Source organism: Ailuropoda melanoleuca, chromosome 2, assembly GCF_002007445.2.
Source record: "Ailuropoda melanoleuca isolate Jingjing chromosome 2, ASM200744v2, whole genome shotgun sequence".
Lineage (NCBI taxonomy): Eukaryota > Metazoa > Chordata > Mammalia > Carnivora > Ursidae > Ailuropoda > Ailuropoda melanoleuca.
The window spans coordinates 57,231,677-57,247,355 of NC_048219.1; the positions used below are offsets into that span (position 1 = coordinate 57,231,677).

Genomic DNA, 15,679 nt, shown 5'->3' on the forward strand with positions numbered 1-15,679 from the left:
CGTTACCTTGGAATTAACTTAACCAGAGACGTAAAGGACCTATATCCTAGAAACTATAGATCACTTTTGAAAGATATTGAGGAAGACATAAAAAGATGGAAAAATATTCCATGCTCATGGATTGGAAGAATTAACATAGTTAAAATGTCCATACTACCCAGAGCAATCTACACTTTCAATGCTATCCCGATCAAAATACCGAGGACATTTTTCAAAGAACTGGAACAAATAGTCCTTAAATTTGTATGGAACCAGAAAAGGCCCCGAATCTCCAAGGAACTGTTGAAAAGGAAAAACAAAGCTGGGGGCATCACAATGCCGGATTTCGAGCTGTACTACAAAGCTGTGATCACAAAGACAGCATGGTACTGGCACAAAAACAGACACATCGACCAATGGAACAGAATAGAGAACCCAGAAATGGACCCTCGGCTCTTTGGGCAACTAATCTTTGATAAAGCAGGAAAAAACATCCGGTGGAAAAAAGACAGTCTCTTCAATAAATGGTGCTGGGAAAATTGGACAGCTACATGCAAAAGAATGAAACTTGACCACTCTCTCACACCATACACAAAGATAAACTCCCAATGGATGAAAGACCTCGATGTGAGACAGGAATCCATCAAAATAATAGAGGACAACATAGGCAGCAACCTCTACGACATCGGCCAAAGCAACTTTTTCATGACACATCTCCAAAGGCAAGAGAAACAAAAGATAAAATGAACTTATGGGACTTCATCAAGATAAAAAGCTTCTGCACAGCCAAGGAAACAGTCAAAAAAACTAAGAGGCAGCCCATGGAATGGGAGAAGATATTTGCAAATGACACTACAGATAAAAGACTGGTATCCAAGATCTACAAAGAACTTCATGAACTCAATACACAAGAAACAAATAATCAAATCAAAAAATGGGCAGAAGATATGAACAGACACTTTTCCAATGAAGACATACAAATGGCTAACAGTCACATGAAAAAATGTTCAAAATCATTAGCCATCAGGGAAATTCAAATCAAAACCACACAGAGACATCACCTTACACCAGTTAGAATGGCAAAAATTGACAAGGCAGGAAACAACAAATATTGGAGAGGATGTGGATAAAGGGGGATCCCTCCTACATTGTTGGTGGAATGCAAGTTGATACAGTCACTTTGGAAAACAATGTGGAGGTCCCTTAAAAAGTTAAAAATTGAGCTACCCTATGATCCAGCAATTGCACTACTGGGTATTTACCCTAAAGATACAGACGTAGTGAAGAGAAGGGCCATATGCACCCAAATGTTCATAGCAGCATTGTTCACAATAGGTAAATCGTGGAAGGAGCCAAGATGCTCTTCAACAGATGACTGGATTAAGAAGTGTGGTCCATATATGCAATGCAATATTACTCAGCTATCAAAAAGAACGATTTCTCAACATTTGCTGCAACATGGACAGCACTGGAGGAGATAATGCTAAGTGAAATAAGTCAAGCAGAGAAAGACAATTATCTTATGGTTTCTCTCATCTATGGAACATAAGAAGTAGGAAGATCAGTAGGAGAAGAAAGGGATAAAGAAAGGGAGGTAATCAGAAGGGGAAATGAAGCATGAAAGACTATGGACTCTGCGAAACAAACTGAGGGCTTCAGAAGGGAGGAAGGTGGGGGAATGGGATAGGCTGGTGACGGATAGTAATCAGGGCACGTATTGCATGGTGCACTGGGTGTTATACGCAAGTAATGAATCGTGGAACTCTACATCAAAAACTAGTGATGTACTGTATGGTGACTAACATAATATAATAAAAATATTATTTTAAAAAAAGCTAGAAATGATCAAGCTTCATGAAGAAGGCATGTCAAAAGCCAAGATAGGCTGAAAGCTAGGCCTCTTGTGCTTAACAGTTAACCAAGTTGTGAATGCAAAGGCAAAGTTCTTGAAAGAAATTAAAAGTGCTACTCCAGAGGACACATAAATGTTAAAAAAAAAAAAAAACAGCCTTGTTGCTGATATGGAGATAGTTTTAGTGTTCTGGATAGAGGATCAAACCAGCCACAACATTCTCATAAGCCAAAGCCTAACCCAGACAAAGCAAGGCCCTCACTCTCTTCAATTCTGTGAAGGCTGAGAGACGCGAGGAAGCTTCAGAAGAAAAGTTGGAAGCTAGTAAAGGTTTGTTAATGAGGTTTAAGGAAAGAAGCTCTCTCTAGAACGTAAAAGTGCAAGGTGAAGCTGCAAGTGTGGATGTAGAAGCTGCAGCAAGTTATGCAAAAGATCTAGGTAAGATAATCAATGAAGGCAGCTACAATAAACAACAGATGTTCAATGTAGATGAAACGGCCTTCTATCAGAAGAAGATACCACCTAGGACTTTCATCTCTAGAAAGGGAAAGTCAGTGCCTGGCTTCAAAGCTTCAAAGGACAGGCTGCTTCTCTTTTGTTTGGGGTAATGCAGCTGGTGACTTTAAGTTGAAGCTTATACTCATTTACCATTCCACACATCCTAAGGCACTTATGAATTATGCTAAGTCTACTTTGCCTGTGCTCTATAAATGGAACAACAGCCCAGATGATGGCACATCTGTTTACAACATGGCTTACTGATGTTTTAAGCCCACTGTTGGGACCTCCTGCTCAGAAGAAAATGTTCCTTTCAAAATATTCCTGCTCACTGACAATGTACCTGGTTACCCAAGAGCTCTGATGGAGATGTACAATGAAATTAATGTTGTTTTCATATCTTCTGACACAACATCTGCAGCCCATGGATCGAGAAATCACTTTGACTTTCAAGTCTTATTATTTAAGAAATATATGTCTTAAGGCTATACCTGCCTCTGATGAATCTGGGCAAAGTAAATTGAAACCTCTGGAAAGGATTCACCATTCTAGATGCCATTAAGAACATTGGTGGGATGCCTGCCTGGCTCTTAATCTCAGGGTTGTGAGTTTGAACCTCACGTTGGATGTAGAGATTACAAAACAACAACAACAACAACAACAACAACAACAACAACAACAAAAACATTCCTGACTCATGGAAAGTGGTCAAAATATCAACATTCACAAGAATTTGGAAGAAGTGGATTCCAACCCTCATGGATGACTTTGAGGGATTCATAATGGAGGAAGTAACTGCAGGTGTAGTGGAATCCATAAGAGAACTAACAGTAGAGGTGGAGCCTGAAGATGTGACTGAAGTGTTGCAGTCTCATGGATGAAGCATTGGTTCTTATGGATGAGCACAGAAGTGGTTTCTTGAGATTGAAACTACTGGTGAACATGTTGTGAAGATTGTTGAAATGACAACACAGGATTTAGAATATTACCTAAAATTCATTGATAAAACAGTGGCAGGGTTTGAGAGAACTGACTCCAATTTTGAAAGACACTTTATTGTGGGTAAAATGCTATCAAACAGCATCACACACCAGAGAGAAATCATTCATGAAAGAAAGAACGGGTCAATATGGCAAAATTCAAATTCATTGTCGTTTATTTTAAGGAATTAACACAATCACCCCAAACCTTCAGCAACCACCACCCTGATCAGTCAATAGCTATCAACATCAAGGCAAGACCCTCCACCACAAAAAAGACTATGACTCCCTGAAAGTGCAAATGATGGTTAGCATTTTTTAGCAATATTTTAAATTAAGGTATGTACATTGTTTTTCAGACATAATGCTATTGCATGCTTAACAGACTGTAATATAGTATACACATAACTTTTATATGCACTGGGAAATCCAAAAATTCATTTGATTTTATTGAGATATTCACTCTATTGCAGTGATCTGGAAGTGAACCTGAAATATCCCCAAGAAATGGTAATATGTTTTCCCAGATAAGATTGCTTGTTCTCCCGAGTTATAAAAATCTAGGCTTCTGGATTAGGAAAAGAAAATTTTAATATGAGAAATATGTGAGAATCTGATTTTTGCACTGGAATTTTCATCATTTATTTTTAATAGTCTTCCACAGATGGAAGTCTTGACAGATTATGAGTTAGCCTCCTTACCAAGGTAAATTATATGTCCTCAAAATTACAGCATTGGGAAGCTATGGGAAGCAGAACAGGGTTTCAGCTTGGTTCTGACAACTATTAGCTGTGGATTTTGAGCAAGGTATTAAGGTTCAATTTTCTCATTTTTAAATGAGAAAAGTATCTATTCATAGGGCTATTATGAGAATTAAATGAGTTGACAGATTCAAAGAATGTCACATAGCGCTTGGCACATAGTAAATGCTTAGTGAATATTATTCAAAAAGTTAAGGTATAACACTCTATCTTAGGTTCTGTTCATCAGAAAGATCCTGAGACAAGGATTTGTGTACAAGCAATTTACTAAGGAATTCTTGAAGAAAAAAAAAGTAAGGGAGGAGGAGAAGCAGGACAGGGAAAGAATAAATCAAGCAGGTATGCTGATTGCAGGTAAAGTCCAATGGAAATGGTTTCAGGCAAATCCCACAGGGATCTTTAGTGTATAAGTTACACCTTGGACTTTGTTTCAACCTGAAGCAAAGGCACTGAGATTTTATCTCTGCACCTGTTAGAGATTGGCTAAGGACTACCTGGGAGAATGTAAGCTACCTCTGGCTGTCTGTATAAATGGACAAAGCAATTCCAGTAGCGTGATGGCCATTCTCCAGAGAAGAGCTGTCTCAGTGTGGGCAATTGGAAGCAAAAGCACGCTGGTGCAGGGGGTAAGGAGCACTCAGGAATAGTAAAAGGAATATGAGGGGATGGGCGCCTGGGTGGCACAGCGGTTAAGCGTCTGCCTTCGGCTCAGGGTGTGATCCTGGCGTTCTGGGATCGAGCCCCACATCAGGCTCCTCTGCTATGAACCTGCTTCTTCCTCTCACGCCCCCTGCTTGTGTTCCCTCTCTCGCTGGCTGTCTCTATCTCTGTCAAATAAATAAATAAAATCTTTTTTAAAAAAAGGAATATGAGGGGATTAGGGCAAAGCCCCAAGAGTATCAACCACCATACCCCAAGGTGTAACCAACCAGGCAAAATATAGCTACCCCTATGTCTTTCTCTTTCCTGGTTATGTAAACTTGGACAATTTACTTAATATCTCTGGTCTCTGTTTCACCATTTGTAGAAAGAGGATGATAATACTATCTCAAAGATTGATTATGAAAATAATTGCACCAAAACCCATAAGATACCTAGGAATAAACCTAACCAAAGAGGTGAAGGCCTGTATTGTGAAAACTATAAAACGCTGATGAAAGAATTTGAAGATTACACAAAGAAATGTGAAAACATTCCATGCTCATGGGTTGGAAGATCAAATATTGTTAAAATGTCTATACTACCCAAAGCAATCCACATTTAATGCAATCCCTATCAAAATACCAACTGCATTTTTCACAGAGCTAGAACAATCCTGAAATTTGTATGAAACCACAAAAGACCCCAAATAGCCAAAGTAACCTTGAAAAAGAAAAGCAAAGCTGGAAGCATCACAATTTCAGATTTCAAGTTATATTATGAAACTATAGTACTGACACAAAAATAGACACATAGATCAATAGGACAGAATAGAAAACCCAGAAATGAACCCACAACTTTATGGTCAATTAATCTTTGACAAAGCAGGAAAGAATATCCAATTAGAAAAAGACAGTCTCTTCAACAAATGGTGTTGGGAAAACTAGATGGCAACATGTAGAAGAATGAAACTGGACCACTTTCTTACACCAAACACAAAAATAAATTCAAAGCGGATTAAAGACCTAAATGTGAGACCTGAAACCATAAAAACCCTAGAGAAGAATACAGGCAGTAACCTCTTTGACATTAGCCATAGCAACTTCTTTCTAGATATGTCTCCTGAGGTAAAGAAAACAACAGCAAAAACAAACTATTGGGATTTCATTAAAATAAAAACCTTCTGCACAGTGAGAGAAACAACAACAAAACTAAAGGGCAACCCTTGGAATGGGAGAAGATATGTGCAAATGACATACTGGATAAAGGGCTAGGAGCCAAAATCTAGAAAGAACTTACCAAACTCAACATCCCAAAAATAAATAATCCAGCTAAGAAACGGGCAGAAGGCGTGAATAGGCATTTCTCCAAAGAAGACAAACAGCTGGCAAACAAACACATGAAAAAATGCTCAACATCACCCAACATCAGGGAAATACAAATCAAAACCACAATGAGATACCACCTCATACCTGTAAGAATGGCTAAAATTAACAACACAGGAAACAATGGTTGTTGGTGAGGATGTGGAGAAAGGGGAACCCTCCTATGCTATTGGTGGGAATGCAAACTGGTGCAGCCACACTTTGGAAAACAGTATGGAGGTTTCTCAAAAAGTTAAAAATACAACTACCCTACAATCCAGCAATTGCATTACCATTATTTACCCAAAGAATATAAAAATACTAATTCAAAGGGATATATGCACCATGATGTTTATAGCACATTATCTACAATAGCCAAATTATGGAAAGAACCCAAGTGTCCATCGACTGATGAAAGGATAAAAGAAGATGTGGTGTATATATACAATGGGATATTACTGAGTAATAAAAAAGAATGAAATCTTGCCATTTGCAACAATGTGGATGGAGTTGGAATGTATTATGCTAAGTGAAGTAAGTTAGAGAAAGACAAATACCGTATTATTTCACTCATACATGGAATTTAAGAAACAAAACAAATTAGCAAAGGGAAAGAAAAAAAAACAGAGAGGCAAGCAAACCAAGAAACAGAGTCTTAACTATAGAGAACAAACTGATGGCTACCAGAAGGGAGGTGGGTGAAGCAATGGGTTAAATAGGTGATGGGGATTAAGGAGTGCACTTGTTGTGATGAGCACCAGAGTTGTATGGAAGTATTGAATCACTATATTATACACCTGAAACTAATACTACACTATATGTTAACTGAAATTTAAATAAAACTTAAAAAATTTAATGTAAATTAATAAAAATCAAATAAAAAATTCTATATAAATTTCTTGAAAAGTAGCAGAGTATCTGACCTAGAATGGGTACATAACAAACATTAGTTCTCCCTAATTCTTACAGATTCACTATATGTAAAAAGAATGGATTATAGAGATCACTTTGAATACACGAATTTGTAAGTACTTCCTCCAGGCATAAAATTCTTTGGACAAACTTTCTGTTGAAAAAAAAATTTGTCAAAGGATTTTTCTTCGTATGGCTCTTTCAATTTTTCTGATTACATGAAGAGAAATTCTTCAATTTACGAGTCCTACGTTATAGTATTTCTCTGGCACCCACTAACCTAACAACTTCTAAAAAGAAAGGGGTGCCTTGGGCTCCGGGAAAAGCTAGTTTAACAAACAGCAGCAGAAGCCGCAACCAGGAAGAGTAAGGAGGGGCTGCCTCAGTGCTGGTGAGCAGGAAACCATTAGAAGAGGTCATACAGGGCTAAATACCAGATGTCCCTGGTTTGAGCTTTGTCACTTACCTTCCTAGGACATGTGTTCTCCTCTAAAATATTACTAGTTCAACTAGATGGTCTGTCAGGTACTTGCCAGCACCAAAATTCTATCACATGGATATTCAAAATCTCAACTCCTAAATCCTGAAATTTGGAAAACTTCTTATGTAGAAAATGTACCGAAGTTTAGAGGAGGGAAATGACAAGCTGGATTGAGGAAGTAGAATTCAAGCTAGATATTGAAGCATAAGCAAGAACTAGAAAAATAAGTGTGGTCTAGGTCATAATAGTGGAAAGCAAAAATAATTTTTCACAAAATATAAAATCTTTTTGATTAGAGGGAAAGATTTGTTATAGATAAAACTAGAAATTAAAAATTGACCAGACTGTGGTATATAATGAATAGCAAGGACGGATTTGTGCCAATCTAAAGGCAGTGATAAGCTCTTGAAGAATTAGAGAAAGGAGGGGCTCCTGGCTGGCTCACTCAGTAGAACATGCAGCTCTTGATCTCGGAATCATGAGTTCAAGCTCCACGTTGTGGAGTATATTTAATTAAAAAAATAAAGATTTTGAGAAAGGAAAAGTGGTATTGTACATAAGATAATTTGGTGATACGCAAGACGAATTGGAGCCAGAAGTTATTGTTGGCCAAGAAATCTGTAAGAAGGCTGCCAAATTGCCTGGTTATGAGATGAACAATCCTTAAAAATTGAGGGGTTTATACCATTAGATTAATATTATAAAGCAGTTAGTTGAATGGGGCATAGTTCCTCTAACAGTGAGAGAAAATGGAATCATCTCCATCTGTCCATCCTCATGTAGAGAACGTGTAGGAAAGTAGACTTTCCTTGATTATGTAAGACTATATAGCTTTTTACAACCATAAATATATCTCCTTATGGGTTTGAATATGCACATTTGGGAGTAGGGGCAGGAAAGAGTTTAAGTACCACTTTGTGGAACAGAAAAAAGTATTTGGAGTTCCAGGAATTTTACAATCCTGAAAGGAAAGAGTGAGAAGCAGAGAGTGATGGAAGGAAAGGGAGAGCTGGGCACTAGGTAGAAAAAAGCATATGAGATCCCCTTAATGTTGGTATGTCCCAAGAATGTGAAAGAACATGTGATTTCATGTTGTTCCCCATTTAATGTATTGGGCTTTAAAGTAACAAAAAACAAAAACAAAAAACAGTCATTTCCCTTTCAGAGATTGGAACTGATTTGGAAATAGACATAGGAGTCCGACAGGTCACCAAAATATTGACTATAGCAATGCTGAAGTTGGACTAATAAATATGACTTGACCTAATGCCACAATTTGGATTTCTAATGCTTCTCTCCAAGTCTAGAATTCAGATACTTCCTGTACCATCCCCAAAACATAGTCTGCAAAACACAGCCTGCAAAGTTATCTGATTAGGTGTGGAGAGAATCACAACCTCACATAAAATGGACACTAGTCATAGGGAAAGAGACTGCTTTCCAGATCTGGCTCTAGAAGGCAGGAATGGACCCTGACCCATGAGTGCTTAGCACAAAAAAATCTAGACTAGAATACATACACTGTGGACTGGCAGATCCAAAGGAGGAGGAAGAAATATTCCTTCCAGGAAATCAAAAGTGAAATCATAGACCATAAGCCTGCCTCAATATAACAATCCAAATCCTCTTCCCACAAGGAAAGAAATGCTATTATTCTCTTAACATGTGTTTGACTCATAATTTAAAAGTCCCATATGAAGAAACCTCTGTCACCATGGTAATCAGAAGCCTCTCTCCCTGGATAATTTAGAGTTCTTCAGTGAAATCCCCAAAAGGAAAATCTGGGATGGGATGTTAAAAAGAAAGAACATCAAATTAGTAACCCATTTTCTTAACTTGAAACTCAACCTGTGAGGAATACAAGGAATTTCTCTCATTGATAAATTAAATGTGGGAAAAGAGAAATCTGTTTCTTTTACAGCTTTTGGGAAACAGTGTTACTCATTCAAATGTGAATCACCTTGGCCTAACACAGCCAATAAAATGTGTGTCAGAGACAGAATGAGAATAGGATAGGGAATTATTAACACAGTAAAGGTAAATTCTCCTGAGATCCTAAATGCACAACCAAACTGTTAATACTGCATAACAGAAAATGTTACCCACTGGAATCAATTATTACTCAAATTTTACCAATTATTTTCCTTTTGCGGTTAAGATCTAAAAAACTAAACTTTACAAAAACTGTATTTTGAAGTTGAATAAAGGTTTTTTATATATATTAAAGGTTTTATACAGAAACAATGCATAGTAATTATATTTGCAAAAAAATTACCAATTTTGTAGTATTGCTCATATCAATCTACTGTTCATATAAAAAAGTGAAATAAAAATTAATACCACCAAACCTGAAATTACTATATGATATTTAAGGACATTGGGAAGATTTAGCAAAAGAGCCCCAGCATTAAATGGTCCAAATATCCCCAATCTGGTGTGTAATCAAAGAGGAAACTAAAATTAAAAACTATGTAGTAATAAATGTCAAATACATCAGTGAAATAAAATAGGCTATCTGACTGGAATATGTTATGTTAAAATTTGTGGGAAATAGCCAAAATAATATCCAATGTACTTGCTGTAGTATATATTCCTAAATGACTGTAAAATAAAAATAAATTAGCCTACAATCAACATAAGAGGCTAGAAAAATACATTATAAATCTAGAAGTAATGAAAGCAATGACTAATAATAAGTTAATGAAATAATGAACTCCACCAACAATAATAATCAAAAACAGCAAAAAATAGGTTTTTTTTGTTGTTGTTGTTTTTTTTTTAAAGATTTTATTTATTTATTTGACAGAGATAGAGACAGCCAGTGAGAGAGGGAACACAAGCAGGGGGAGTGGGAGAGGAAGAAGCAGGCTCTCAGCAGAGGAACCTGACGTGGGGCTCGATCCCGTAACGCCGGGATCACGCCCTGAGCCGAAGGCAGACGCTTAACCGCTGTGCCACCCAGGCGCCCCAGCAAAAATAGTTTTTAAATGTATAATTTCTGGGGCTAGTGAAGGTATAGGAAGAAAACTTTGTCTTAACATTATATAATCCCCCAAATAGAAACATAAATACCTCTAAATGTTGACCAGTGAGGGAACTCTTAAATGACAGTTTATATTATAAAATTATATTCATTATTTTAAAAGAAAGAAAAATAATAATAATAAATAATTAAAAGAATGAGATAATTCTATATGAACTACCATACACTAGGTTTCCTAATTTCATCCACGAACATACCAACTTCAGGATTGCTGTCATGTTCATATACTTACTCAACAATTTTCTTAATATGTTTAATTATTTCTAAATATATGTTTACATTTTCTAAATATATGTTTAAATCTTAATATATGTTTCATTTTAAAAAAAGAAAAACAACCCTGGTATCATTATAACAGTAATATCTGTGAAATCATCAGTTTGATATGTTGGTTAAGAGCTACATTTTTTCAAAGTTCCTTGTCCCAGTAATAGATAGGGAAACCCAACCCTTTTGAGTGCCCTAAGAGAGCCTGTTCACCCAACCAGGGTTTGGTTTAGATCACTTTAGCAAAGTCTTTTCTGATTTGTGACCAGCCAGCTTCTTCTCAGAACATCTACTCAGCTGAGTTGATGGAGACAATGGCCCTTGTGGTTGGATCAGCCAACTGAAAATCTGTAAGGTGCAGACTAGCAATAAACAAAGATGGCTACGAGATACCAGAGCAGCTCCCCACCTTCCTTTTTATGAAGAGTATTGGAAATTCAGCAAAGGATATGAATGGAAAATAAGTCAAGGGCATACATATTTCTCTAATTCCATGGAGGTCCTTTTTTGGGACCCATTAAGCATCATTCCTTTCCATGCCACAGGAACAAGTAGAGGGGGACCGTTACAAATACTCATCTATTTTCACGTAGCTGCATGTGCCCAGGTCCTGCAGGGAGCTTTTCCTAATTAATTTCTCCGGCAAAGATGAAGCATCTCTCTTCTAACCTTGTAACCAAGAGTTTCCCAATTTTACTGAGCACCTCCTCAAATATCACATAAATGCTAAAGGGGATCTGAGTCCCTTAGTTTTCTCCAAATTTCAAAGGTTTTGGACCAGCTTCTGTTTAGCCATTGTGATATGTCATTATTTGGGGTTAAAATGATAACCATTCACTAATTCAGTCAGTCCATTAGCCAAAAACAATTTTCTGAACACCAGCTCTACATGAAGGGTGCATGCTTGGTTTGTTTGAAGCCCCCCAAGCTAGAATTCAGGGAGAGATAGGGGGCAATAGAAGAGAGGTCAGCAAGGGAACCAGGGCATGACTGCCTCAGATATATTTCTTAGTGCTCAGCTCCTACCCCCTCCAAATAATCACATTTCCCTGGAGCTGCCAATATAACAGCTCCATCCTGTATCTTGTACAACATAGTAATTTCATAAATGTAAAATTACCCCATAATATTCCTGAGGGAATGGAAGGGTGTAGGATGCTGCCTAAGAGGGCAATGTCTGGGATGATATGATAAAATGCCTCTTGTAAGGATGTTGCTTGTTCAGAATGCAACATAGTTATCCTCCTACTGAAACTTTTAATTTAAAGATATTTTCTGGTCTTCTACTTCCAGTTCTCTTTGGGTTTCTGATGAGTTCTGGTTCCTCTTCTTTAGAATTAGACATTATTTTATCCATCATTACAGTTCCTAAGCTGATTCCCTTTCTCCTTTTTTTTTTTAAATCTTATATTATTTGCCTTGTAAACCATATTGCTTTACTGTGGAATAATTAAATCCAAGGGCTTCAGGGTAAGAATGCTGCGTTCAGATCCTGACTCTGCCATTTACTAGCTATGTGATCTTGGTAAGTTACTGAAACTGTGTGCCTCAGTTTCCCCACACATAAAACGAAGATAATATTCATACTTACCTTAAGAGAGTTATAGTGAAGATGGAGAGAATGTCTGACCTAGTAAGCACTAAATAAATGTTAACTACCAAAATTATTCACTTTGCCTCAATAATAATTAGCACATAACAGACTCTTTTGATATACTTGCATAAAAACATATTCTATTCATTCTTTACTGAACAGGATTTTTCTTAAATTTACTCTAATAACTATCAAATCTTAATTTGTCAAAGTCTTTAGATTTTTAAGTTACAGGGTGCCTGGTGGCAACCAACTCTTGATTTTGGCCCAGGTCATGATCTGGGGGTCCTGGGATTGAGCCCTGCATCAGGCTCCAATTGCAACGGCGAGTCTGCTTGAGGATTCTCTCCCTTCTCCCTCTGCCCCTCCCCCACCCCCAGCTCACATTCTCTCACTCTCTCTCTCCCAGGCATCCTTAAATAAATAAATCTTGAAATAAAATGAAATAAAATAAATCTTAGGTTAGGTTTCAAGGCCACCTTACCTGTTTGGTGTTATTTACATTTAATAATCTTACATTCTCTTCCATTATTTATACCCTTGGTAAATAATCTGAATATTTATTAAGTCCCTCTGTAAAACTGAATAACAACATTACCATTATTGTTTCTATTCATTTCATTAGAAAATTTTATTAATTTTCACACTGTACTATACAGAAAATACAAAGTGTATGTCTATATGCAGGAAATGAACCAGAATTAGAAAGTACAGAAAATATGTTTCAAGAGGAATATGTGCAATTTTTTATAAAACGATCTGATCTCAGGATGCCTGGGTGGCTCAGTTGATTAAGCATCTGCCTTTGGCTCAGGTCATGATCCCAGAGTCCTGGGATTGAGTCCCACATTGGTCTCCTTGCTCAGTGGGGAGCCTGCTTCAATCTCTGCCTGCTGCTCCCTGTACTTGTGCATGCTCGCTCTCTCTCTCTCCAACAAATAAATAAATAAAATCTTTAAAAAAAAAAGATCTGATCTCTTCTTTGTTTTAGGTCATTTTTACAGTAACAGGCAATAAAATGATTGTGTAAACTGAAGTCAAACATTTTGCTACACATTATAACGCTGACCTTTATACAGGCAACGTCCCAACATTGATAAGGTTTAGGACTATATATATGGAGAGAGAAACAAAGTGAAAGAAAAGCCTTTTGAACAAGGCAACTTTGGAGCCAGGAACCCCTTGACAGGAACAATGGGGTTATTAAGTTTTGTCTTCCTCTTAGTCCTATATCTGCTGCAGGGGTCTAATACTTCCCTCATTCAGCTGAGTAACAATGGCTACGAAGGCATTATCTTTGCTATAGACCCTCAAGTGCCAGAAGATGAAAAAATAATTGAACAGATAAAGGTAAGAAAGAAATGGGATTTCTTCTGTTTGAATTGTGTAGAAGAAAAAAAATAGTTAATAATTATGGAAACTTCTGAATGCTGCAGGAAGCTTAAAAGCAGTATGGTACAGTAAAAATAATGCTGGAATGGCAGAGGGAATTGGAAGTTCTAGGTGGGGTTCTGCCCTGTCTCACCATAAGACCAGAGACAAGGCACAGAGCCTCTCTGATCCTCAGTTTCTTCATCTGTAAATGAGCAGTTGAGCTCATCTGTTCTATGAACGCTTATTTAATGAATACTTATGGCATATCATGGAGATAAAAGAGTGAATTAAAAAATTCCTTGCCTTCGTGCAGTACACATTCTTTTTATATGATATAGATAATAAAAACATGTAAAAGTATAACAGGTCAGATGGTAGTAGGTTGCCATGGAGTAAAGTAAATCAGCAAAGGGGGATAGGCAGCGTTGGTGGGGCTGGGTAGGAGGAGAGTGTGGGTTACTGTTTCATGTAGGGAAGTCAGGAAAGGCCTCGTTGTTGATGGTGACATCTGAGTGGAGACCTGAGAGGAGTAAGGGAAGAACCCATTGAAAACCTGGAGGAAGGAACAGCAGGTGCAGTGAGCGTGCTTGATGTGACCAGCAGGAGATGATGGTCAGGAAGAAGGGTGGGGAGATCTGAATGTGGAGACACAGAGGGCCGAGTGTTCTGGAAAGACTTGGGCTTTTACTTCTGAGTGCCATGAGAATCCATGGAAGGATTGTGAGCAAAGGAGTGTGTTCTTTCATGCATGTTCTAGGATCACTCTGACTGCAGTGTTGAAGAAGTTCTGTAAAGGACTTCTACTTGTCATTCATCCTGTATAGCCCTGTTGCAGCATAGAGGTGTGGGGGGACACCAGGTAGGAAGCTGTTGTGGTGAGAAGTGATGGTGACCAGGAACAGGGATATTATGCTAGAGATCATTAAAGTGGTATAATTCTGAACATATTCTGAGGGTATCATAGACAAATTTGCTGATGGTTTAGATGTAGCATGGGGGAGGGGTGGAGGGAAAAATAGAAGTCAAGGAAGACTTCAAGGGTTTTGGCCTGAACACTGAGAAGGACAGAGTTATTATCAGTGGAGAAGGTGAAGACTGTAAATGGAAAAATTTGGCAGACGGGAAATCAGGACTTAGTTCGAAGCATTTTGAATTTGAGATGCTTATTAGATATCCATATAGATTGAGATAGGAATCTGAATTCAAGGGGGAAATCTGGGTGGAGATAAAAATTTGGGAGTCATCAGTGTGCAGAATGAAATTTAAAGCCATGGGAATAAATGAGTTCACTAGGAAGTGCAGATGGAGAAGGGAAAGTCTCCAAGACTGAACCAAGGAATTTGATTTCTAAAGTTTCTTCCGACTATATCATTTCACGTAATAAAGAGATTGGTGTTACAGTCATGCAAATTAGCTCTGCCTGTCCCTGACATCAATATTTACTAATTCCTTACATTCAATTCCTCCCCTACTGCATCCTGATGCTCACTGATTTAGCCTTCTGCATGCATGTTGCTATCCATCAGAAGTTGATGTGCTTGACCTGGGTGGTGAGCACGTGATTCTCTGGCTGCCATTTATTACTCACTCTGAATAAACTCTTGAAGCATAGCAGTGTTCATTTATTGATAACTTTTGAATTCCAGGGAAATATAAAGATTCCTCTACTGAAGAGCACAGGCTTGAATAGCAGTTAATATAGCTGATTCTGAATGATGGCTTCTTAGTGTTCAGGAATAATCAGTCAGTTTCAAACTTTTCTGAACATCAGAAATCAGTATTTGAAAGAATAATTTATAGGGGCAAAAAAATTTATTAAAATATCCTCTACTGAACACCACAAATAAAAGTTCAATTATTAGTAAGTAGACATGCCTCTAGATTACACAATGTTTCCTGACATTCTCCCAGCCCTCTACAAAGTCCTTGCATTTA

The 15,679-nt window shown here is 37.6% G+C and overlaps 2 protein-coding genes across 3 annotated transcripts in view; one reads left to right on the forward strand and one right to left on the reverse strand.

Moving 5' to 3' along the window:
* The window catches only part of ODF2L (outer dense fiber of sperm tails 2 like), a 312,052-nt gene that overhangs the window by 171,903 nt on the left and 124,470 nt on the right, over positions 1-15,679 (reverse strand). The window lies entirely within an intron of this gene.
* The window catches only part of CLCA4 (chloride channel accessory 4), a 41,356-nt gene continuing 39,241 nt past the window's right edge, over positions 13,565-15,679 (forward strand). The window contains exon 1 of the mRNA XM_002919385.3: positions 13,565-13,720. Within this exon, the coding sequence (XP_002919431.3) occupies positions 13,565-13,720 (156 nt within the window). The remainder of the gene's footprint in view (positions 13,721-15,679) is intronic.